The 23,390-nt window shown below is 42.1% G+C and overlaps 1 protein-coding gene across 2 annotated transcripts in view; it reads right to left on the reverse strand.

The window, feature by feature from the left end:
• Positions 1–23,390, reverse strand: part of MPHOSPH8 (M-phase phosphoprotein 8) — a 48,276-nt gene that overhangs the window by 3,487 nt on the left and 21,399 nt on the right. The window contains exons 3-13 of one of the 2 annotated variants that reach the window (XM_027557643.1): positions 18,115–18,936; positions 14,179–14,278; positions 11,081–11,338; positions 8,046–8,171; positions 7,878–7,966; positions 6,799–6,939; positions 6,090–6,176; positions 4,584–4,738; positions 2,772–2,926; positions 1,125–1,252; positions 224–307 (exon numbers count right to left, since the gene is read on the reverse strand). In XM_027557643.1, the coding sequence (XP_027413444.1) occupies positions 224–307; positions 1,125–1,252; positions 2,772–2,926; positions 4,584–4,738; positions 6,090–6,176; positions 6,799–6,939; positions 7,878–7,966; positions 8,046–8,171; positions 11,081–11,338; positions 14,179–14,278; positions 18,115–18,936 (2,145 nt within the window). Of the gene's footprint in view, positions 1–223; positions 308–1,124; positions 1,253–2,771; positions 2,927–4,583; positions 4,739–6,089; positions 6,177–6,798; positions 6,940–7,877; positions 7,967–8,045; positions 8,172–11,080; positions 11,342–14,178; positions 14,279–18,114; positions 18,937–23,390 lie in introns of both variants that reach the window. The other variant, XM_027557642.1, reaches the window with a different exon arrangement.

The raw sequence follows: 23,390 nt of genomic DNA on the forward strand, positions 1-23,390 counted from the left end.
GTGGATAGAGTACCATTATTTTAATTAAAGATCCAAGTACTTGAATTTTTAGGTTACTCCCTTATTCAGTCTAGCTAGTGATCATACACGTGGAAAATTAGGTATCACAGTATAGAACATCCCCTACGGCTGTGTTCCATGGACATCAAGAGGGTTGAGCCCATCTCAGATCCAGGCAGGAACACCCGAGCAGTGACAATAGATGCAAGGAAAGGATTCTCACCTTAGCAGAAGGTGCTTCTGTCAGCCTTATGAACATTTTATTGAGGCCTGCCACAGGGCTGAATGAGTAAACAAAATGACTGTCCTGGGGAAGAGAGCAAATGAAAGATGAGCATTTTTGTAGACAGCCATCTCTATCTAGTAACAGCCGGACTCCAGACATCTTTAGACTCTAATGACACAGAAGAAAATACATTTTGTTTGTGTTTCTTTATAAGGCAACATGCTGTGATTACTTTTCCCTTGACTTAGATACCTTCATCTGGAAAAGCAATATAGAGATAAATCCTTCATTAATATGTATCCAGACATATATATATAACATGAGTATTAAAAATCTTCATAACCAGTTAATTTTAATTCAGCCTAAGGACAGACTTTTGTATATGGCAAGTGAAAGTGAAGTCGCTCAGTCGTGTCCAACTCTTTGCAACCCCATGGACTGTACCCACCAGGCTCCTCCATCCATGGGATTTTCTAGGTAAGAGTACTGGAGTGGGTTGCCATTTCCTTCTCCAGGGGATCTTCCTGACCAGGGATTGAACCCGGGTCTCCTGCATTCTGGGCAGCTTTACTGTCGGAGCCACCAGGGAACATCTTCAAGGGCATTTTTAATTTAAAAAAATTAGAGTAAAATGGTCACTATATAACAGCACAGTGTTTGCACTGGGATTTTTTGAAACATCAACAGCATGCTTTTCTTTTTGAATTTTAAGTGAACATTTGTAATTATAATGCATTTAAAGGCATATTTAAAATTAGTTTCTAGACCGAGAATTTTAAAACAGTGATTATTGGGTTATTGCCATTTCCAAAAACTGCGATTAATAGAAGAATTTATAGGTCATCCCTGCTTTTGATTAGAAGAATGTACTCATCAGTAATGAACTACAGAGACTTACCAGAAAAACAGGAAGTTGAAATTTATCATTTAAAACAACAGCTTGTACACTACATGGTCCACAGAGGCGAGCAATGACCTCTTTACCCAGAAAGTTTGCATGGAAGATAAACAGCAGGACGCCAGAGCCTGAATCGAGGAGATGTAAATACAGATTTTAATTTCCATCCAAAGACGGCACCTCGCAGAGCTTGAGGACATCATGAGAGCTTAAGTGCACAGGCCATCCACAGGGGAATCCTATTAGAAAACGTGTTCATGAAGGTCATGTTTATGTTCCTGCCAACCTGAGACTGGGATCCAGGAGCAGAGTGGTCCTTAACCCTAGTCTGACAAGACACATACTTGATCCAAACAAAGGGTATGACCAAGGTACTCTAGTCAATTTGCTGGCATTTGTTTCATGGTTATCAATATAAATTGTTTTCCTTCAATTTTAAGAGCTACATACCCCTCAAGATACCAAGGTCAATGTCTGTCAAACTTGAGTACTTTTAAAGGTGTTGGCTGAAAGTCCTGGTCTGGGTGGGACTTTGAGAGCAGACTGAGAAGACCATATGCCAAGTCTCAAGAGTCAGGATAGCTGGCTGTCTTGGTAAGATTTCAGATGAGTAGAAAACATTGTTAGTGGTTGCAGACATTGTGCATGTGCAGAAAAAGCCACATGTAACCCAGGGCTGTCCAGCTGCACCAGAGCACTGGTGTGGGTGCCCAGCAAATGGTCCACTTGGACAGTCAAATCCACAGCTGACTAACAACTAAGATGTTAGGAATGACTGGCTTTGATTGGTAGAGCTGTAGCTTAAGTTTCCATTAACAAATATTTAAACAAAACATTTCAAACCAGTTGATCTTAAAGGAAATCAACCCTGAGTGTGTACTGGAAGGACTGATGCTGAAGCCTAAATTGTTTGGCCACCAGATGTGAAGAGCAGACTCACTGGAAAAGAACCCTGATGCTGGGAAAGACTGAAGGCAGGAGGAGAAGGGGGCAGCAGAGGATGAGATGGTATCACTGACTCCATGGACTTGAGTTTGAGCAAACTCTGGGAGACAGAGGAGGACAGAGTGTGGCATTGCAGAGTTGCAGAGTTGGGACACGACTGAGCAACTGAACAAGAACAAACAAAACAAAAGCCAGAACCCAACCCAATTCCCACCTTTCAGGCCAAGAAAGTGCTGTCTCCATTCCATATATTCGGCACCCGTGTCCTAGAGGCGGCCATGGTCTCACCTGCCAAGTAGCTGTTAAGCATAAACTCATAGGAGGCAGGACTGAAATTCTCATCTCTTACTACTCAACTTTACAATGGGGCAACACATTCTCTTTATTCTTGATCTCTTCTAAAGGGCAAGACTCAATAATAAAACTCAAGAAAAATATTGATTCTGGACTTAAACCATGTTGAAAGCTAGATTCAGTAAATTTTAATAAAAAGTATTATTAAACTTATTAAACTTCTAAAACAAATGTAAAGACTGCTGTGTAGACTTCTCAGGGTCAGCTACAATGGTATCGGCTGCATTTTGTTCTTACCTATTTTATATAATTAGTATACATGATGGAGTTTGTTAAGGTTTTCTTCAAAGAAAAGGTTATTAATGTTTAAAATGTCACATTTCAAAGTGGGAGAAAAACAAGGCTTACCTTCTGGTATAGTCTGTGGGGGTCTGTAATTGAAATCCATTGAGAAATCTGGCCCCTCACAGAGGCGATGGCACGCTATTGGGAAGACTGGTTCCAGTAGCGCAAGACGTGCTTCAAAGTAATCCTTGATAGTTTCTTCAGCTACTCTCGAAAGTCTAATAAAAAAACAGAGTAAACGCTGTTCATGTAAGAATCTTGAGGCACAAAACAGTAGGACTAGTGAAGCCTCCCCAGAGCCATCTTGAAAAACTCCTGCCCCTTGCTCTTTGTTCTGAGCACTCCTGTGTGCTCAGCACACACCTGTCTGTCTTAGATGTCCTCTCACGCCCCACCCCCTGAGTCTCTTGCGTTGTGCCAGGCACACAGTTGGAATTGAACACACACTCGTCAAGTGAGTGTATGAATGATCAAGGAGAATCAGAAATAAGAATTCTGCTAGAAAATAAAGCCAAGAATTGTCACACAAAGTCTTGTTATAGTACTTGGTTTAGAAAGCAGTCAAATAAAATGATTGGTGCTAATTCAGAAAAGTATTTTGAGACTATCCTGCAGGTAAAGTGTAACTGATCTGACCCGAACCCCCCCTGCCACCTTCCAAAAGATGCTCTGCTTTAAGGAGCATAAAATCTCCAAAACCATTTACTCACAGATGTGAAACAAAGCCCAGCAATGCCCGGACCCCCCCTCAGCTGTGGGCAAAGCAGGCAGGCTAGTCTCTCTACTTGGTGGCCACCTATAACCAATACCTGGCTGCTGAGGCTCTCAGGGATGGCAGCCCAGGTTGCTAGAAACACCCCCTTTTGCCTTTTTTTTTTGTCTCTTGTCTGAAATTTGCTTATATCTGGAATGAGAATAACCATCTTTCAGGTGTGAAGATCCAAGTCCTATCTTACCCTTGGTGGGTGGGGAGGAGAGGGGCTCTGCTACCTGACAGAAAGCCCCTTACCTACAACAGTACTGCTCCTGAAGCACCTGTTACATGTGAGCAAGAGAAGTAATAAAAAACTACTAGATTACTTTTATGGACTTCCAATAACATCTGATGATTTTGAATTCATTTGAAAAGGCAGGAACTTGAATAACTAAACTGTGATAATTTCCAGACAATGTAATAACCATTCAGCACTAAAACAAGTTTATCAGGCTGCGTAAAGATGGGGAGACATGAATGCTTATCACAAAGATGCAAACCTGGAAAAGGGCAAATAGTGTATGAGTCCAACTAGCAGTAAAAACATCAGTGGTCTCCAGGGTTTGGGCAAGTTGAACAGATGGGGAAGCACAGAGGATGTTTAGGGTGGTGAGTTGAGTGTGTGACAGGGCGATGGTGGGTACATGTCATCACACATTCGCCCGAAAACAGGATCTGTGACACCAAGGGGAACCTCGGGGGGCTCTAGGTCAGGGGGATGTGCGGGTCAGCCATGATGGTGGGTCCATTGACTGTAACAGCCTCACTGCCAGGGTAGGACAATGCATGTGGGAAATCGCTACTTTCTTTTCAACTTCGCTCAGAATCTAAAAACTGCTCTCAAAAATTGTATCTCTTAGAAACAATGAAGTTTAAATGGCTTTAAGAAAATGTTTGGAAGCCAAGTTAAGAGTGTAATTAATATTTTAAGATGATACTCCTAGATAGAACAGCATTAAGTCTGAAGGTTTCTAAGTCCTCAATAACTTGCAGACTTTGTACACCACTTTTAAAATTCATCTTCTTAGACCAGAAACCCATTGTGACTTGTACTTATCTTTTTCTGAGCTGTTACATACACACTGTCCATTACATCCAGGGCACACTCCTCCCACACTTACGTCTCTAAGTGGCTCTTCAGCAGGTCATACACCAGTACGTTGTTGCACTGCTTTGCAAAATGCAGCGCACTGTTCTGGTGCTTTGACAGAATATTGCAGTCAGCTCCACATTCAATGACCAGCCGGACAATGTCTGAGTTTCCTCTTTTACAAGCCTGTGTCAGGAGTAAAGGAGTACAAATTACTCAGCTGTGATCAGTGTCTGTTTCTCTCTGAGCTGAGAGTTCTCCATGGAGAAGGATCCCTGGGGCTGGAAACTGGCTTGGAAATAGAAGTCCTGTGGTCCTCCTGCGACTGTCCCTCCCTCCTGCTTCTCTGCCATTTCCCTCCCAATTTGAGTTTAGCCTGCCTCTCTCCTGAGCTTAAGATTCACATGTTAAACACCTGAGCATTTACAATATGTATAAAAATCCTACCACAAGTCTGCAAACCAATCCATGCCACCCACTGTAATGGGGGATATTACACAGCAGCATCAAAGTCCAGCCTCTATTCGGATTAAGTCTTTCTCGAGGTTAAACTTTTTGAAGGCTCCCAGCTGCTATTTGAATCAACTCCTACTTCCTTGGCACAGATGTAGACAGTTTTGTGCAACCCTCACTCCACACACACCCTTTATGCTCCTATTTAAATATCTGTTGTTTAGAATGTGCCTGGTGATTTCTCACTAAGTTTTAAATTCATGCTTTCAGCTGCCACTTATGCTCTAAACATACTTCAATAGGAACACATAAAGGATAACTAAAATTCAAGAGGGTGCCTGAACAAAATAAAGTTTTCTATGAACCAAAAATGAAACAGAAACACCAGCAGTGAACAAGTTTTAACCCCCTAGTGTGGAAGAAGAATGGCAGAGTCCAGCACAGCCTTAGGGTCCGGCCCACGGTGAACGAGGGGTCTGACCATCTGCCTGACTCAGGAAAGAAGGTTAGAAGAGGAACTGCAGCCACCAGCCCCTGGTGAGCTCTCCCTTCATGGAGGAGGCGGGAGCCACAGCCTCCACAACAGGGTCACAACCTGGTGGGTGGACAGCACCTCAGGCCAGAAAACCTGGAGCTGTGGGTGGGAGTGGGGAACTTCTCCAAGCTTCCACAATCCACACACAGGTGAGGAAACCTGAGGCCAAGGAGATGAAGTCACCAATGTGAAGTAACGAATCCCCGTCCATATGCTCCATGCCCGGGTCTCTGCAGGGCACACCCTGTCCCCTTCCACTGACACGGTTTATCCCAGCCAACCTAGGTCTTCAGGATGCAGCTGAGCCAGCTGCCAGCTTCCCTCCAAGGCTCAGCTTGAATCCACAAAGCTTGGCCACCAGGTTACAGAGCCCACAGCTCCCTGTGCTTCCTCTCGTCACACTCAGTAACTCCGTCTTTCTGGGACTGTTTCTGTCACTCAGCTGCAACCCCTTCAAGTCCACAGACTGTCTTGTCCCCGTTGATCACCAGTCCCAGTACAGTGGCAGTGGGAGGTCCTGTGGGAACATGTTCCCAGGGAGGCATTTACCTTCATTAGCGCCGTCTCACCATTGTTCTGCTGGACGTTTACAAAAGCTCCTGCTTCCAAAAGAATAGCCACAGTAGTTAAAAAGTTCTGTTAAAAAAAACAAAAAAAAAGGATTTAATCCCCTCAAATTCTTTACAAGATATTTCAAGATGTTTTGAAATTTCTAGCCATTAGCAAAAGTACTCAGATTCCATCTCCTGCAGGTTGGTGAATACCACAGACCACCACTTTCGCTCCTCCCTCCCGCCCCCGCCCTCCAGGGTCCCAGGAAGACCCTGCATGGAGCGGCCCCTCCCACTGGCACCCTGCACAGCCACACACTGTCTGCCAGCAACTTCAACCTCAAGTTTAACCACTGATTTCAAGATAAAGAACCTCTTCATCTCAGTCCTTTAATAAAATAACATGGGAATATTTTAATTAAATTATTAACCAAAGGAATACTTTAGATTGGAAAAGATTTTTTAAAAATCTAAGAATTAAATCAATATTAATACCTTAATCAGAAGTTCTTTTTCAATACAAATCACCTCCAGCTAGATACACGATATTTGGAAGTTTCAAAGTACAACTGTCAATAAAAACACTGATTTATGACAAGTCATAGATGAACTGAACTAAGTTATGTGACTGTGTGACTAGCACACTGCCCCACAGACACAGATTCTGTCTCCAAGACTGTGAAAGAACAGCATGCTGCAGGGCCCACCTTCTCGGCGGCGTGGATGAGTGCTGTAGTCCCATTCTTCTGCCGACCATTCACCTTCGCCCCCTTCCTGAGGAGCAGCCTCAGCAGGTCGTCCTGCCCTCCTGCAGCCGCGAGCATCAGCAGTGTCATCCCGCTCGAATCCTGTGTTGGTTTTGTTACACACGTGGTAGCAAAAGTGTGGGAGAGAAAGATCCCAATGAACACAATAAGATGATTTGTATGAATGCATCTAAAATAAATGTACAAGAACTACATGAAGAAAAAACCCAAAGAATTTGGTTTAAGAGAAGAAATGATGAGCTGAATGAATGTAGAGTAGATACGTTTCTCAAAAAAAGACTCAAAATGTTAAAATGTCAATTCTGAGCCATATTAATCTATTTTAATGTAATCCTAAGGGATTAAACCTAAAAAGTCCACAATTAAAGCAAGAAAAGTAAAAAAGAATATATAAAAATATTTTCTAAGCAAGATTAGATGACCAAAAGCCATAAAGGAAAAGATCAAATGATGTAACTACCTAAAAATAAAATCTCCCCAAGCACCAAGCAGTAAGATTCAAAAACATAAAACAGAAAGGGTTAATATGCTTCTATTAAAGTATGCTTATAAATCAGTGTGAAAAAACCTAGCAACAATAAAAGATTGGGGACTTCCCTGGAGGTCCAGTGGTTAACACTGTGTTTCCACTGCAGAGGGCATGAGTTCAATCCCTGGTCCAGGAAATAAAATCTGGCAAGCCAAGGGCATGGTCAAAAAAACCCCCAAAACAATAGAGAGGGGCAGTTGCTGTAAATAGGCAACTATCAATCAAAAACAAATGGTGACAAAACAAGGAGTCACTTTCCCCTCAAAATGCAGAGGTTAAACCATAGACAAAACCAGGCATATCATGGTAACTAAAGGGCATTATACAGGGCTGGAATTACAAGAACTGTAATTCTATTACACGTTTCTACAATGTTTGACTCTTATAAAGTGAACATGTATTACTTTTATAGTTAAAGAATAAACCTGAGTTATTTTAATAGAGCTATTTTCCATCTTCCTTTCATCAGATTTTTACAAAGACACTTCACCTCTTGGTCCAGGTTATATTCTTCACTTGAGTTAAGTGCAACCTTCACAGTAATATAATCCCCATTTTTCACAGCATCCCTCAATAAATCTAAAATGAAAGAAAAGATAAATTAGGTTTCAATAACTAGATTCATGAAGAAGATCCCTATAATTCCAAAACTACTCACTGCTTGGAATCACATCCGCTGTAGTAACATTCTCATCTTCTCCATCAAGATGCTTCTGGAAGTCCTCCAGTCTCATCCACTCCAGCTGCAGATCCATGCCCAGACTCAGAACCTGCTGTTTGCCATCTGCGACACAGAAGAGCCTTATTAAGATATACTTTTATGGACTATAAAAAATACAATGCCATTTTTATTTAAGCATATGGTGTCCTAACCCAAATGTTACACTTTAAACTTACATCATTATCTGAGTTTCTCATTAAATTTCTGACTTTCTTTGGGTAGTAATATGAATTGTCCACTTTTAGATGTCATACATGAAGAGGCATAAAGACTAATAGGTATTTTATTAACTGTAAAATAGGAACATGAATTTTAGTAGCTGAAAGAAAGCGAGAAATCACAGGGCTTCAGTAAGAGGAAGCCCTGTGATTTGTTCCTTTGGCCATTCTTCTTGGACAGCTGGTCAGCCCCCCGCAACCAGAAGGGCCAGAGATAGAGGGTTAACGTTACACAAGGGATGAATGTACACTGCTTCCAATATTCATGTAGGTAAACTCTAAATATAAATAAGTCATTGCCTGTGATCCTGTCAGACTTGGCTCAAGCTTCTCCCCCTGCAAGTACTCGCACCAAGCCCCACAGCCACCAGGGCCCTGAGACGCCCCCACTACAAACGATGCAAGTGCTAGTTTCCAACCCATGTCCGACCCATGGACTCATCAACACTAGGGATGAACATCTTTATTCCCTAACTGGCAGTGGAATAGAGGACATTTGGGAAGAACTCAAAATGGCTGTACTATTTTAAATAGTGAAAGGCACAAATGTTTGATGGTAAGAGTTAAAGGATTTAAACAGATGACTAACAGGAAAAGATGCTCAACATTGCTAATTATTAGAGAAAAGCAAATCAAAGCGACAGCCAGTACCTCCCATCAGTTAGAAAGGCCATCATTAAAACAAATCTACGAACAATACATGCTGGAGAAGGCATGGAGAAAAGGGAACCCTTCTACAAACTGGGAATGTAAGTTGATATAGCCACTATGGAGAACAATATGGAGGTTTCTCAAAAATCTAAAAACAGAACTACTATATGACCTAGCAATCCTACTCCTGGGCATATATCTAGAAAAGATGAAAACTAATTTAAAAAGATACATGGAGCCCTATGTTCACAGCAGCACTATTTACAACAGTCAAGACATGGAAGCAACTTAAATATCCAAAATGTCCATCGATAGATGAATGTATAAAGAAAATGTGGTGTGTGTGTACACATATGTGTATGTATATACATATCCAAAGGAATACTAGTCAGCCATAAAAGAGTGAAATCATGCCATCTGCAGCAACACGGATGGACCAGGAGATGACCATATTAAGTGAAGTGAGTCAGACACAAAAAAGACAAATATCATACGGAATCTAAAAAAAAAGATGCAAATGAATTTACTGACAAAACAGAAACAGACTCACAGATAACAAACTAATGGTTACCAAAGGGGAAAGGAGAGGGGACTAAATTAGCAGTTTGGGATTAAAAGATACAAACTCCTATACATAACATAAACAAAGACCTACTGTATAGCACAAGGAGCTATATTCCGTATCATGTAATAACTTATAATGGAAAACAATCGGAAGAAGAATATATGTGTGTATGTGTAACTGAATCACTTTGCTGTACACTTTAACAACACTGTGTATCAACTATACTTCGAGAAAAAAAAAGTTAAAAGGATTTAAGGACATCCCAACACAGAAACAATCCCATGGACGGAGGAGCCTGGTAGGCTGCAGTCCATGGGGTCGCTAAGAGTTGGACACGACTGAGCGGCTTCACTTTCACTTTTCACTTCCATGCACTGGAGAAGGAAATGGCAACCCACTCCAGTGTTCTTGCCTGGAGAATCCCAGGGACGGGGGAGCCTGGTGGGCTGCCGTCTATGGGGTCACACAGAATCAAACATGACTGAAGTGACTTAGCACCAGCATACCATTTTTCTTGATTCCACGAATAGGCACTAATATACAATATTTGTTTTTCTCTTTCTGATTAACTTCACTCTGTATGACAGACTCTGTCTCTGACTTTTAATTGCACACCTTTGTCCTCTGAAAACAAAGATGTGGCTTACATACAAACATATATGTATAGTAGCCCCACCCCTAAAAAGGTATTTGTTGCTGGTAAGTCACTAAGTCATGTCTGATTGTTATGATCCCGTGGACTGTAGCCTGCCAGGCTCCTCTGTCCATGGGATTCTCCAGGCAAGAATACTGGAATCGGCTGTCATTGCCTTCTCCAGGGGATCTTTCTGATGAGGGACTATTCTTTGTTGCCTGGTATCTCAACAGCAGCGCTGCTATCTGACATCTGGGCAGCCCAGTCCCCTCCCGGCCCCTGCAACCCCCACCGTATGCTGGCTGAAGAAACGAACCCAGCTTCCAACCAGCTGGGCAATCGTGTTACCAAGGATCCCAGAACCTAGGCGTTTTGCAGTAAGAGGGTCACCTAACATCTAGCTTGTTATATATCCCCAAATATTTCAAAACTTCAACTGTTTTACAAGATTTATAAATTATACAAAGTTTTATCAGACAGATCTCTAAACCCCTGCCCTAGTTATAAATACATAAATATACTTTTATTCCTCATTCTATACACAGCCCTTGCCTCCTCAGCTAATTCCAGTATTTCAGAACAGCACTCACAATATAACCTCATTTAGTGTTATTTACTACAAAGCTGAAAGGGAAGAATACAAATAAGTCTGTATTTTGACAGTTTTCTGAAAGCAATATAGTAAGAGATACAATCAGACAACTTGACAAGAGGAGATAAGGTAGCAAACCAAAAATCTCTGTAATTGTAAATGTGCTGAGCTATTCTACAGGGAATCAGAAAATAGATTGAAACAGTTTTCTACTCCATCCCGAGACCATAACAAGTGCAGAGAGGAGAGGAAGGTGAGGAGAGAGCTCTGCACACAGCCCTGAGAAAACTGCAGACAGTCACACAAACTCACCAGGACTCTCCTCCACTCGGATCGCGCTGTCCAGAACTTCTTGGTCACCTTCTGCAGCTATATATGCCCACGTGTCAGTCTCATCTCTTGTATTTCTTCTTTCTTTAAGTAACGGCTTGTTTTCCTTGGCTTTGTGGTCTTCTGTGACTTTATAGTCTGGCGGTATTTCATCTCTCTTCCGATTATTCTCAGGAAAATCATTTTTTTCTTCTGGAGTTAATTTAAACAAATCAAACGCATTTCTAATTTCCTTAAATGCTACTGGAAAAAAATAAAATTGATATGTCACTAATTTCTTTGTAATCAAAAGAAAATCTGGGTGTTTTAAAAAAACACACAGATATTTTCTTCAGATCAGATCAGTTGCTCAGTCGTGTCCGACTCTTTGCAACCCCATGAACTGCAGCACGCCAGGCCTCCCTGTCCATTACCAACTCCCGGAGTTCACCCAGACTCACGTCCATTGAGTCAGTGATGCCATCCAGCCATCTCATCCTCTGTCGCCCCCTTCTCCTCCTGCCCCCAATCCCTCCCAGCATCAGAGTCTTTTCCAATGCGTCAACTCTTCGCATGAGGTGGCCAAAGTACTGGATATTTTCTTAATTCTTACTAATATCTGCCTTGCTTAGAAAGCCTGATCAGGTTGACTATCACAGCCATGAAGCCTTTCCATTCATCTTTGTGTTGGCTGCTCCGTACTTAGAAAGGACAGCCAAAGTGAATGGCTCTTCTTCTGGGGGTCTGAAGTACTCGCAGTTTTGACAAAGGTGACCACAGCCCATGAGCCTCAGAATAATCCTAGTCATGTCACCAACCACCCTTCTGCTGAGACACCGCCTCCACTGTGCCCGGAAGTGACCTGGTACAAAAATGACTTTTGGTGGAGACTGGGAGATGAAAGAGTGTCAGCACACTGACTGTGGCCCAGCAACACTGCACCTGATGCCTGCGATAATCCACTCGCTTTAAAGACAAAGCAGAGAGAAGACTGGCAAAGCAGCAGATCTGTAATAACAACACCCAAAAAGGGGTAGAACAGAACAGAGTGAACAACTATAAATTTTAGGTATATAGCAGACAGGTGTTTTGTTTAAATTCTGAATTCTTTTATGTTAAATAGGAATACCTTCTCAATAGTACTTTTAGATGACATCTCTCATTTATTTTCCTCTGTAAGAACTGCATAGGCTTAAACAGTTTTGCTGCTGCTGCTGCTGCTAAGTCACATCAGTCGTGTCCGACTGTGTGACCCCATAGACGGCAGCCCACCAGGCTCCCCTGTCCCTGGGATTCTCCAGGCAAGAACTCTGGAGTGGGTTGACAGTTTGCTACGAGTAGAGGTATCCTGGTTAACGGCACAACACAGTGTGACCAGAGGAAAAGCAAGCATTACATGAATGCAGTGCTAACCAACACAAATTGAACCTTTTCTTTTTCTATAAGAAAGCTAGTCCAAAAAAAAGGCTCTCATTCTATCAAGATGTATCATTTCCAAATCACAGTGAAAGGAATCTGAGCAATTTATCAATTTTGTTTTCTATGTGCCTTGAGGAAACCTCACCAAGTATATGACACAACAAAACGACATATGCAGAACATAATACCACAGTGGCAGCACTAAAGCTGCTTGTCCCAGACATTTAAACTCTGAATATCCTGATTATTTACATAGAACACCAGTCCAGTAACAAAAATAGAGAATAGCAAGTGGAACATCTCATTCAATGTTCAGAAATAAAAGTGTTAACCATTCTTTCCTTTTTCCACAGGTAAGTCCTTTTTTCCACATTTAAATCTGAAGGCAACTGAATTCTGGTATTTTCCCAAGCTACTGTATGAAGAGGATGCTGAATCCATTGTAACACAGCATAATGCAATGTAAAGACTCATGTTCACCGATTCTGACACACTCCCAAAATATACCCTCAAATGCAATTTTATTTCTGTCCTGGAGGCTGGGAGCCAAGGATCAGACAGAAGCACAGGTATATATAAGCTGCAAGGTTACGGTCAACAGACTCTGAAAAACTGCAGACACAGTGAGGCCGGCAGAGTCCCAGCCATAGCACCTTTTGGACTTGGGGTGGAAGCAGGTAGGTTTTAGCAGCAGGAATACTGAAAATCGGACTCCAGGTGTGGCCTTCTGAACTTAAGGAACAGACTGAACATTCACAGTAAAAATGTACCTGAAACTGACAGATACTCAGAGGAAGAAAAAGTTCCTAATGACTTCTAATCTTACAATATTTTGAATCTCCAGTCACTCTCTGAAGAGAGGCTTAGAGCTGCAGTATCACCATGAAGAAGCATAGTCTCTACATCACTCACCTGCACACAAGCCATCAAAGCTGTTCCTTCCCAGATTCCATCAAAGCTGCCACTTCCTGCCAAGTCTGAACTGAGGTTTAGAGCCCAAACTCACTTTTAGTATTACCTCAGGTACACAGTTTGTGGGAGAACACTCTCAAGTAATCAGCCATCTCTTAGAAATCACTGCTTCCACAAGAACTTGTTTTCCAAGTACTTTTTGGTGTGTGAACTGAAATATCCAGTTTTATTCAAACACTGTAATGGTGAATGTTTTATAAAGTACTTGTTCTAATACTAACATGCACTATAGATTCTTAATTGAGTTAAATCTTGATGTGATCAAAATGTATATTAATTTTATTTATACAAATGACACAGAGCTAAACACAATAAATTGATTAAACAGAAGTTTATCTCAGCATCTACTAGAAGAGATACTTATTTACTTTTCTGTCAAAACTAATTTCCTGTCTCTTGAAAGATAATGTATTCCCACCAGAATCTAAAACATTGTAAATTGACTATTTCAATTAAAAAACTAAAGTTAAAAAAAAAAATGAAGATAACGTATTTCATCTCATACCCAAAAGGAAAAAGAAAAACATGATTAGATGGGGGAGGAGTTAGTTATACTAGTATACATTGATTACTGGTAAACAACAGTAGCATAATGTTCTCAAGTCCCCAGTGAACAAATTTTGCAGGTTAGAAGAGAGTCTGTCTTCACAATGAACTAGACTCTCTGTCTGAAAGACCAACATAAATGACAAATGTCACTATTCACTCACTCTTTAATGCCTTGGGCTCTTTTCGGCCTTTTTCTTCCTTGTCCAAATCTTGCTTTTTTTGGTATTTTTCTTTGGGTTCATATTTTTTGGTCTCTCTCTCCTGAAAAAGACACATGTAAGACCCCAAACACAGACAGAACTGATACTGATTCTGAAAACTGGGAAACAGGTTTCTGGCATTAGGCCCCCCTTCTGTGAACTGTGCACATGACTCCTGACGACTCACGTCAACTGCTTCCTTGGTCAAGTTTACCCCCAACCTCGACAATTCACAAAACATCACATTCAAAACCCAACACCAAGTTTCCTTGAAGAATTTTTTATTACTACTAATAAAATTCCAAAACACTTCATCTAGAGTCATACTAACCAAACATAACTATTTTTAATTCTCCACATTGTCCCTCGGATCTCTGTAATTTTACAGATAATTTTGTTGTTTAAAATTTATTTTTATTTACACTGCATAGATATTTTTACTTTACTTTGTTCGCATGTATGTATGGTTTTCTTCACCGTAACATTTTGTAAATGTTTCTGTTTTTGCTATGCTGACCTCATAATATTTCAGTGGATATTTAACAGTCCCCAACTATTATATTTTCTTAACTTTTTCCCTCATGACTAGACAGGCTAGTATCAGTTCAGTTCAGTCACTCAGTCGTGTCCGACTCTTTGTGACCCCATGAATCGCAGCACGCCAGGCCTCCCTGTCCATCACCAACTCCCAGAGTTCACTCAGACTCACGTCCATCGAGTCAGTGATGCCATCCAGCCATCTCATCCTCTGTTGTCCCCTTCTCCTCCTGCTCCCAATCCCTCCCAGCATCAGAGTCTTTTCCAGTGAGTCAACTCTTTGCCTGAGGTGGCCAAAGTACTGGAGTTTCAGCTTTACCATTATTCCTTCCAAAGAAATCCAGGGCTGATCTCCTTCAGAATGGACTGGTTGGATCTCCCTGCAGTCCAAGGACTCTCAAGAGTCTTCTCCAACACCACAGTTCAAAAGCATCAATTCTTCGGTGCTCAGCCTTCTTCAGAGTCCAACTCTCACATCCATACATGACCACAGGAAAAACCATAGCCTTGACTAGACGGACCTCTGTTGGCAAAGTAATGTCTCTGCTTTTCAATATGCTATCTAGGTTGGTCATAACTTTCCTTCCAAGGAGTAAGCGTCTTTTAATTTCATGGCTGCAGTCACCATCTGCAGTGATTTTGGAACCCCAAAAAACAAAGTCTGACACTGTTTCCACTATTTCCCCATCTATTTCCCATGGAGTGATGGGACCGGATGCCATGATCTTCGTTTTCTGAATGTTGAGCTTTAAGCCAACTTTTTCACTCTCCACTTTCACTTTCATCAAGAGGCTTTTTAGTTCCTCTTCACTTTCTGCCATAAGGGTGGTGTCATCTGCACATCTGAGGTTATTGATATAGCATTAGTTTAATAACAGAGCAGGAGCCCCATGGGGCCTTCCCAGGGCAGACCCCCCGCCACCGCACATCCCATATCTGCTGCAGCTAACCACTCTGGAGAACCTGGGTAAGAGTGTCCGGTGCACACTTCCTGTGTAGTTTTACTGATGTGAAATCCCCCACCAAAGGGAAGGTGTTAGTTAACTGCTTGATGACCATGAAGGACCATGAAGACACGGCCCTCCCAGGCCTAATGGAGTCTAAGGATCAATATTAACCCTGTGACACCATCACTTAATCTCACCATCAATGAACCAGAGAGTTGTGCACAACTGATCACAGGTCCTGCCACCACCTGCTCTCTCCCCCCTTTAAAAATGCTATGCTGAAACCCTCTGGAGAGTTGGGGTTTTCAAGCAGGAGCCACACCCATTCTCCTTGCACTGGGGCCTTTCCCATAAAGGCTGCCCTTTTCTTCGTCACAAGCTGGGGTGGGTAGAGTGGCTTCACTGCACTCATGTGGGATCTTAGTTTCCAACCCGCACCCCCTGCAGTGGAAGACGGAAGTCTTAGCCACTGGACTACCAGTAGAGTCCACTGTGGCTCAGATGGTAAAGGATCAGCTTGCAATGCAGGAGACTGGGGTTCGATCCCTGGGTCGGGAAGATTCCCTGGAGAAGGAAATGGCAACCCACTCCAATAATCTTGCCTGGAGAAGTCCATGGACAGTAGAGCCTGGCAGGCTATAGTCCATGGGTCTCAAAGAGTCAGACACAACTGAGCAACTAATACACACACCAGGGAAGTTCCAGAAGTGGTATATTCTTTTTTTTTTTTTCAGAAGTGGTATATTCTTAAAAGAACATGGGGAAAATATATGTAGGATGTGAAAAGCTAATAGAGTAAGCCGACAAAGCTCTAAGCTTTACTTCACAATGCTACATCGTATCTGAATTCCTCTAAAAACCCTGACTTGTTCACAAATTAGCCCCCAGTTTTCCAGCTGCGGTCAGTCCAAAAGAAAGTCTGGATTAGACTAAGGGAAGAGTTGAGGTGCTTTCAAAAGCGGGATCATTAGCATTTATAATTGCTTCCCACCAGTCAGACTAGTGGGAAGACCAGAGCTTCCCTGGTAGCTCAGCTGATAAAGAACCTGCCTGCCTGCAATGCAGGAGACCTGGCTTTGATCCCTGGGTTGGGAAGATCCCCAGGAGGAGGGTATGGCAACCCACTCCAATATTCTTACCTGGAGAATCTCCATGGACAGAGGAGAATACCAGGCTATATACAACCCATGGGGTTGCAGAGAGTAGCACATGACTGAGCGACTAAGCACCGCACAGACAGACTAGTAGGGGAGTAGGGGAATAGTCTCTTTAGCATTTTAACTATTTTAAGCTGGTTACTGATAAGTAACAGCAGGCAAGGAAAAAACTCTGAAAGTCAAGTCAGAGCCACCCTTTTGAGAGACATTTGCAACTCTGAGGGAAATCTCCTCTGGCAAGGGCGTCTAAGAGTTCTCAAGTGGCAGGCGAGGACTCACCAGTCAGTGTGGCAACCTCGCCCTTGTTTACGGTGCTTCTCCTCCCAGGACTGGTTCCCCATCCTCAGCATCCTCTTTTGTCTTTGGCTGAGGGTGGTGTCTGAGGTGAGGGTTTCATCCATTTTGGAGAGTTACTCAGTTTTCCTAGGTCTCTTTCATGTGTAAGTGTTAGTAAACTTTTAATTTTCCCCATGTTAATCTGTTTCATGTCAGTTCAATTCTAGAGCAGCCAGGCAACCTAGAATCTAGGAGGGAGAAGAAAATCTCCCAATAAAGTATTAACTCTGTAATGGTAGAAGAACTTCTCTTATAGGCACACATCAGAGACACTACAGGGTTGGCTTCAAATCCATGAAATAAAGCAAACATTGCAATAAAACGAGTTATAATTTTTCTGCCTCCCAGTGCATATAAGTTACATTTACACTATAGAATTAAGTGTGCAACAGCATTATGTCTAAAATAGCCATACCTACCTTAATTAAAAATATATATTGTATTGCTAAAAAAATGCTGGCTGTTGCCTGAACCTTCAGCTTTTGCAAAAACAAAATCAAAGGTCACTGATCACAAACACTGTAAGAAGTACAGTAATAATGAAAAAGTTTAGGACTTCCCGGTGGTCCAGTGGTTGAGACTCCAGGGACATGGGTTCCATCCCTGGTCAGCAAAGTTCCACACAGGGTGGCCAAAAGCAAAACGAAAGTTTAAAATATTGCAAGAATTACCAAAATGGGGCACGGAGACAGAAGTGAGCAGATACTATAGGAAGACCGGCTCAGATACAGGGATGCCACAAACCTTCAGTCTAATAAAAAACGCACTATCTGCTAAGTGAAACGAAATGAGGATGGGCTGTGCTCCACTGTCTCCAAGTCTTTACTTAGAGCACCAGCCTGAGTGGAACGTCCCTGTATTCTGTCAGACGCAAACCTTCGTGGGATCCAACCACCCTCCACCCGGACCTGCGTACTCACCTCCCCCGGGGAGTCCGTGGGCCTGGACATCCTCGGCGGTGTCAGAGCAGAGGCAGGCACTGGCTTATCCAACTCTGTGCTGCTCTGGCCTTTGTCCTGATTCCTTTGCTTTTTCTGTGTAGTCTTCTTCTCTAAGAAGAGGCTCTTGTTTTCTAGCTTTCTGCTCTCTTTAAGTTCCTCTGTCCTTCTTGGTTTCTTTTTTTTCCTCCTTGCTTTGACCTCGTCCTCATCAGCACTTACACTGCCATCCTGCTGTATGTCAGAAGCAGGATCTAGACTGGCTTCTTGCTCAGCTTTATCTTTAGCACCTCTAAACTTCTGCTTCTCCTCTCTGTTGTCAACCTGTAAATCTTCACAGTCCTCTTCCTGAAGCGGGGAATCACTAAGTACACCCAGGTCAGAGTCCACCTGAGATTCAACACATTTCTCTTTTTTTGTTTTTCTAATTTCTTTGGAATCGTCTCTTATTTTAGTCTTTAAATCTCTTATTTCACCCTTTTTAACTTTCTTTAACTCCTTAGTTTCTTTTATATCATCTTTTTTGGGCTTTTTGGATTCCTTTAATTCTTCTTTGGCTTCCAAAATTCTTTTCTTTGTCCTTAAATCAAAACCCAAACTTTCAGAGGAGCTCTCCAGGTCTGGTTTGGGCTTGTCTTTCAGTTTCCCAGTCTTTGCTTTCTTCTTTTTCAGGTCGTCGGGGCTTTTCTCTTCCTTATGCCTTACTTTTTTCTTTTTTTTCTTTGGAGAAGTGTCTTCTTTAGTCTCACTCTGTTGATCACTATCAGAGTTTGCCTCAAATATGTCATTATTTAAGGACAGTCTCTATAAAGTATAAAAAAGATTTAAAAACTCATTAAGAACACAGTAATTTAAAAGGTTTTGAATACTCGTACTAATGAAATCTGGTAGGAATTTTTTTTCCTCCAGTTTCTCAACTTCTTAAAATTGTTTATGTAACTGAGGTTGTATAACTTACTTACATTGCTAACTTAAGAAATGGAGGTGACAATAAGCATCAATTTAAGGAAACAGACAAACACAGACGGGCAGAAATTATCAGTGCTGCTGTAGGTGCTAACATCATATGTATGGTGGGTTATGTATAATTTCAACTTCAAAATTTCCAAAACACCAATAAGTAATTTGTAAAGATTTATTTATTTGATGTCAAAATAACCCTTTAAGAATTAAGTATCTGTCTAGATATAAAAACACTATGCAAAGCATTTTCAGGTCCTATTTCCCCACAATCTCTTCTAAATGACTTGGGGAAGGACAAAAAGGAGAATAAAGATAGGTGTATTTTTAAGTTTTCCCTGTGGTGCTTCAGCAAGACCACCACCAAGTTGAATAAGGTAGTGGAAATGTGGTGGCATTGGCAAAACTTTCTGACTCTTCCTATAGCACTTCATAAAAAAGTGACTAGTGAAACAGGAGGGAGAGTGGTAAAGCACAGTCTTTAAAAGAATGACATGGCCCAAGGAGAGGACATAAATGGTTAGAACTAACCAGGTCTGACAAACCTAGATAGCGTATTTAAAAGCAGACACATCACTTTGCTGACAAAGTTCCGTATACTCAAAGCCATGGTTTTTCCAGTCATGTACAAATGTGAGAGTTGGACCATAAAGAAGGCTGAGCGCTCAAGAATTGATACTTTTGAATTTCGGTGCTGGAGAAGACTCTTGAGAGTCCCTTGGACAGCAAGGAGATCAAACCAGTCAATCCTAAAGGAAATCAACCCTGAATATCCATTGGAAGGACTGATGCTGAAGCTTCAATACTTTGGCCATCTGATGCAAAGAACTGACTACCTGGAAAAGACACAAATGCTGGGAAAGACTGAGGGCATGAGAAGTGAGCAGCAGAGGATGAGATGGTTAGATGGCATCACTGACTCAATGACATGAGTTTGAGCAAACTCTGGGAGATAGTGAAGGACAGGGAAGCCTGGTGTGCTGCAGTTCATGGGGCCGAAAGAGTTGGACATGAGTTAAGTGACTGAACAATGAACAACCAGGTCCAAGATGATGAAGACGACTTCCACTAGACCTTGAGCCTCAGTGTACTCTCACTGTAACACACCAGCAGGCTACGTGACATACCCAGAGGCACCATGACAGTTCCAAGAAAATGAAAGTGCTAGTGGCTCCGCATGTCTGACTCTTTACGACCCCATGGACTGTAGTCTGCCAGGCTCCTCCTCCATTCATGGAATTTTCCAGGCAAGAATACTGGAGCGGGTAGCCATTTCCTTCTCCAGGGGCTCTTCCTCACCCAAAGATTGAACCTGGGCCTCTCAGGGAACCTGAGCCACCTGGGAAGTGTTGACAGTTCCAAGGTCGAGCACAAAAGGTCAACAAGTGGTCCAATTTCTGGAAATCCCCACCCCTTCCCCAAAACAGCTGGCATACTCCTCCCACTTATCAGCCTATAAAAACTTACTCACCTATAAAAAATATAGGTGAGTATAAAAAATTACTCACCTATAAAAACTGACAATCTCATAGCTTGGAGCTGCTCTTGCCTTCTGAGATGGCCCTCACTCTGTGGACTGTTTCTAAGTGAACTCACTTCTTACCCATCACTTTGTCTCTCACTGAATTCTTTCTGTGACATCAAGTACTTGAGCTTCATTAAGTCCCAGGTATGATCAGGGATTTAAAAAGACAGTGGGTTCAAGTCCCAACCTGAGGTACACAGTTTCACCAGGACAGCAAAACAACCCCCGCCCCCCACCCCATACCACAGACAACATCTACAACAAAATTAAGTGTCCAAGTATTTCAATGAACCCCAGAATATAAGCTGGTAGAACAAACACTGCAGGCGGTAAAGAATCCTCCTGCAACGTGGGAGACCTGGGTTTGATCCCTGGGTTGGGAAGATCTCCTGGAGAAGGGAAAGGCTATCCACTCCAGTATTCTGGCCTGGAGAATTCCATGAACTGTATAGTCCATGACTGAGTGACTTTACTTTTCACTTTAGGAACAAACTAGTAACAGCAATAAGACCCCTGTGGTACAAATATCCACACAGGAGCAAGCAAAGGTAGCAAGGAGAATGGAAGAAATCACTCAAGAGTCTAGCGGGTCACCGGGAAGGGAGCTGCTGAAAGGGCAGGAGCTCTGGGCACTGGACCGTGAAGGGATGGCCCAGGTTGAGCATTCTCTAGAGTAACCAGCCGATGCTCCCTGCCAGGTGTACCGGAAAAGGCCCCACCATGAGAAACTGCTGAGATCAGATTCCAAACAAAGAAGGGGAAAGAAAATAGAAGATTCAGATATAAGTGATGGTGGTGGCAGGCTACAGCCTATAGGGTCGCAAAAGAGTTGAACATGACTTAGTGACTAATCAACAATGGTGGTGGTGGCAGGGTGAAACTAGAGCCCCCAAAACCCCTCATAAAGTCTGAGGTTATACTGTCTGATTCTTCATAAAATAAATAAAGCTTGCTCAGCAGTCATGAAGTTAAAAAATACTATCTTGTTCTCCTTTGCCTACTAAAATTTCAAAAAAGTAATTCATATAAATATAAGCAATATAAATTGATTAAAGCAGGGTATTTTATTAAATTGTTATAAGAGAAAGCAGACAAAGGAACAGAGTAATTAACCTAAAAAGAACAACAGGATGCAAGAGAGACACACCTACTGTTAGAAAGAAACAACAGGCCCCAAATGTGGTCGCTGATCCTAAGCCCACCAAGACAAATATCTAACCACACTAAGAATTATAAACCAGCAGTCTAGAGTTTCCTGATCAGCATTGGTGAAGGGTACTACTTGCTCTAATAGGACCCCCAGCCTCTCTGTGAGGGAAGGTGATCTGGTCTGAAATAGTCTCACAGTCTTTATTTTCTGCAGATGGTGACTGAAGTCATGAAATTAAAAGACGCTTGTTCCTTGGAAGAAAAGCTGTGACAAACCTAGACAGCATATGAAAAAGCAGAGATATTTCTTTGCCAACAAAGGTCCATCTAGTCAAAGCTATGGTTTTCCCAGTAGTCGTGTATGGATTTCAGAGTTGGACCGTAAAGAACACTGAGTGCTAAAGAATTGATGCATTTGAACTGTGGTGCTGGAGAAGACTCTTGAGAGTCCCTTGGACTGCAAGATCAAACCAGTCAATCCTAAAGGAAATCAAACCTTAATATTCATTGGAAGGACTGATGCTGAAACGGAAGCTTCAATACCTTGGCCACCTGATGCAAAGAACTGACTCACTGGAAAAGACCCTGGTGCTTGGAAAGACCGACGGCAGGAGAAGGGAACGACAGAGGATTAGATGGTTGGATGGCATCACTGACTCAATGGACACGAGTTTCAGCAAGCTCTGGGAGTTGGTAATGGACAGGGAAGCCTGCTGTGCTGCAGTCCATGGGGTTGCAAAGAGTCGGACAGGACTGAGCGACTGAACTGAATCGTATCCATCTGCCAATTAACAACCTTTCCTTTCATGAGCTCCCTGGGGGCATCCTTCTGTTTGTTAGATAGATGCTGTCTGATTCATGAATTGGATAAAGCTAATCAGAGCTTCAAATTTACTCAGCTGAATTTTGGTTTATACAAAACAGTGAAAATAAAAAAATTTGAGGCATCAGGTAAAAAAGACCAAATCATTTAAGAGAAAGAAACTCAGATTTGTCATTAGAGATCCGTATTTCAAACTGGGTGTGGAGGGAAAGGGAAGAATGTGAGAAAACAGGTACTAATCAACATCATCAAATAACCTATTTATCAAATTGATAACCACAGCAAAGAAAAAAAAGAATTAATCCAAGTAACTTCTGAACAATCAACACCAGAAATGAATACACTGTAGGAACAAAAACAACTGTAAATAAATTTGGAATTTCACAGTAGAATGGGCATAGTAAATCTGAAACTAATTTCTAATTATTGCAGGGCTCAGTAAATGACTACATATAATATTGAAGAACACCAGAGTTCTCATGGAAGAAAAGAGAGACAGAACTACAGACACTAAAAATGACAGGAAGACACAGTGGTGACGGACTGAAATTAGACATCAATATGAACTTGACTTAAAACTAACATGTATTTCCCCCTTTATCTCTGTCTAAAGGGCCTAGAAATAATGATATCCCAGTAGCAATAACTGCATCTTGCTTTCTAAATTCTATTCTGCCCTAAAAAGAATCAAGATTCCCTGAATAAAGGTTGGTGCCAGAGCTGGAGGAGAGTACATGGGGACACTTTGTCCAGGGAGCAAAGACGTGCCCAGACAGACAGGGAAACCACAGGAGGACGCAG

The sequence above is a fragment of the Bos indicus x Bos taurus genome, chromosome 12, assembly GCF_003369695.1.
Source record: "Bos indicus x Bos taurus breed Angus x Brahman F1 hybrid chromosome 12, Bos_hybrid_MaternalHap_v2.0, whole genome shotgun sequence".
NCBI classification, from domain to species: domain Eukaryota; kingdom Metazoa; phylum Chordata; class Mammalia; order Artiodactyla; family Bovidae; genus Bos; species Bos indicus x Bos taurus.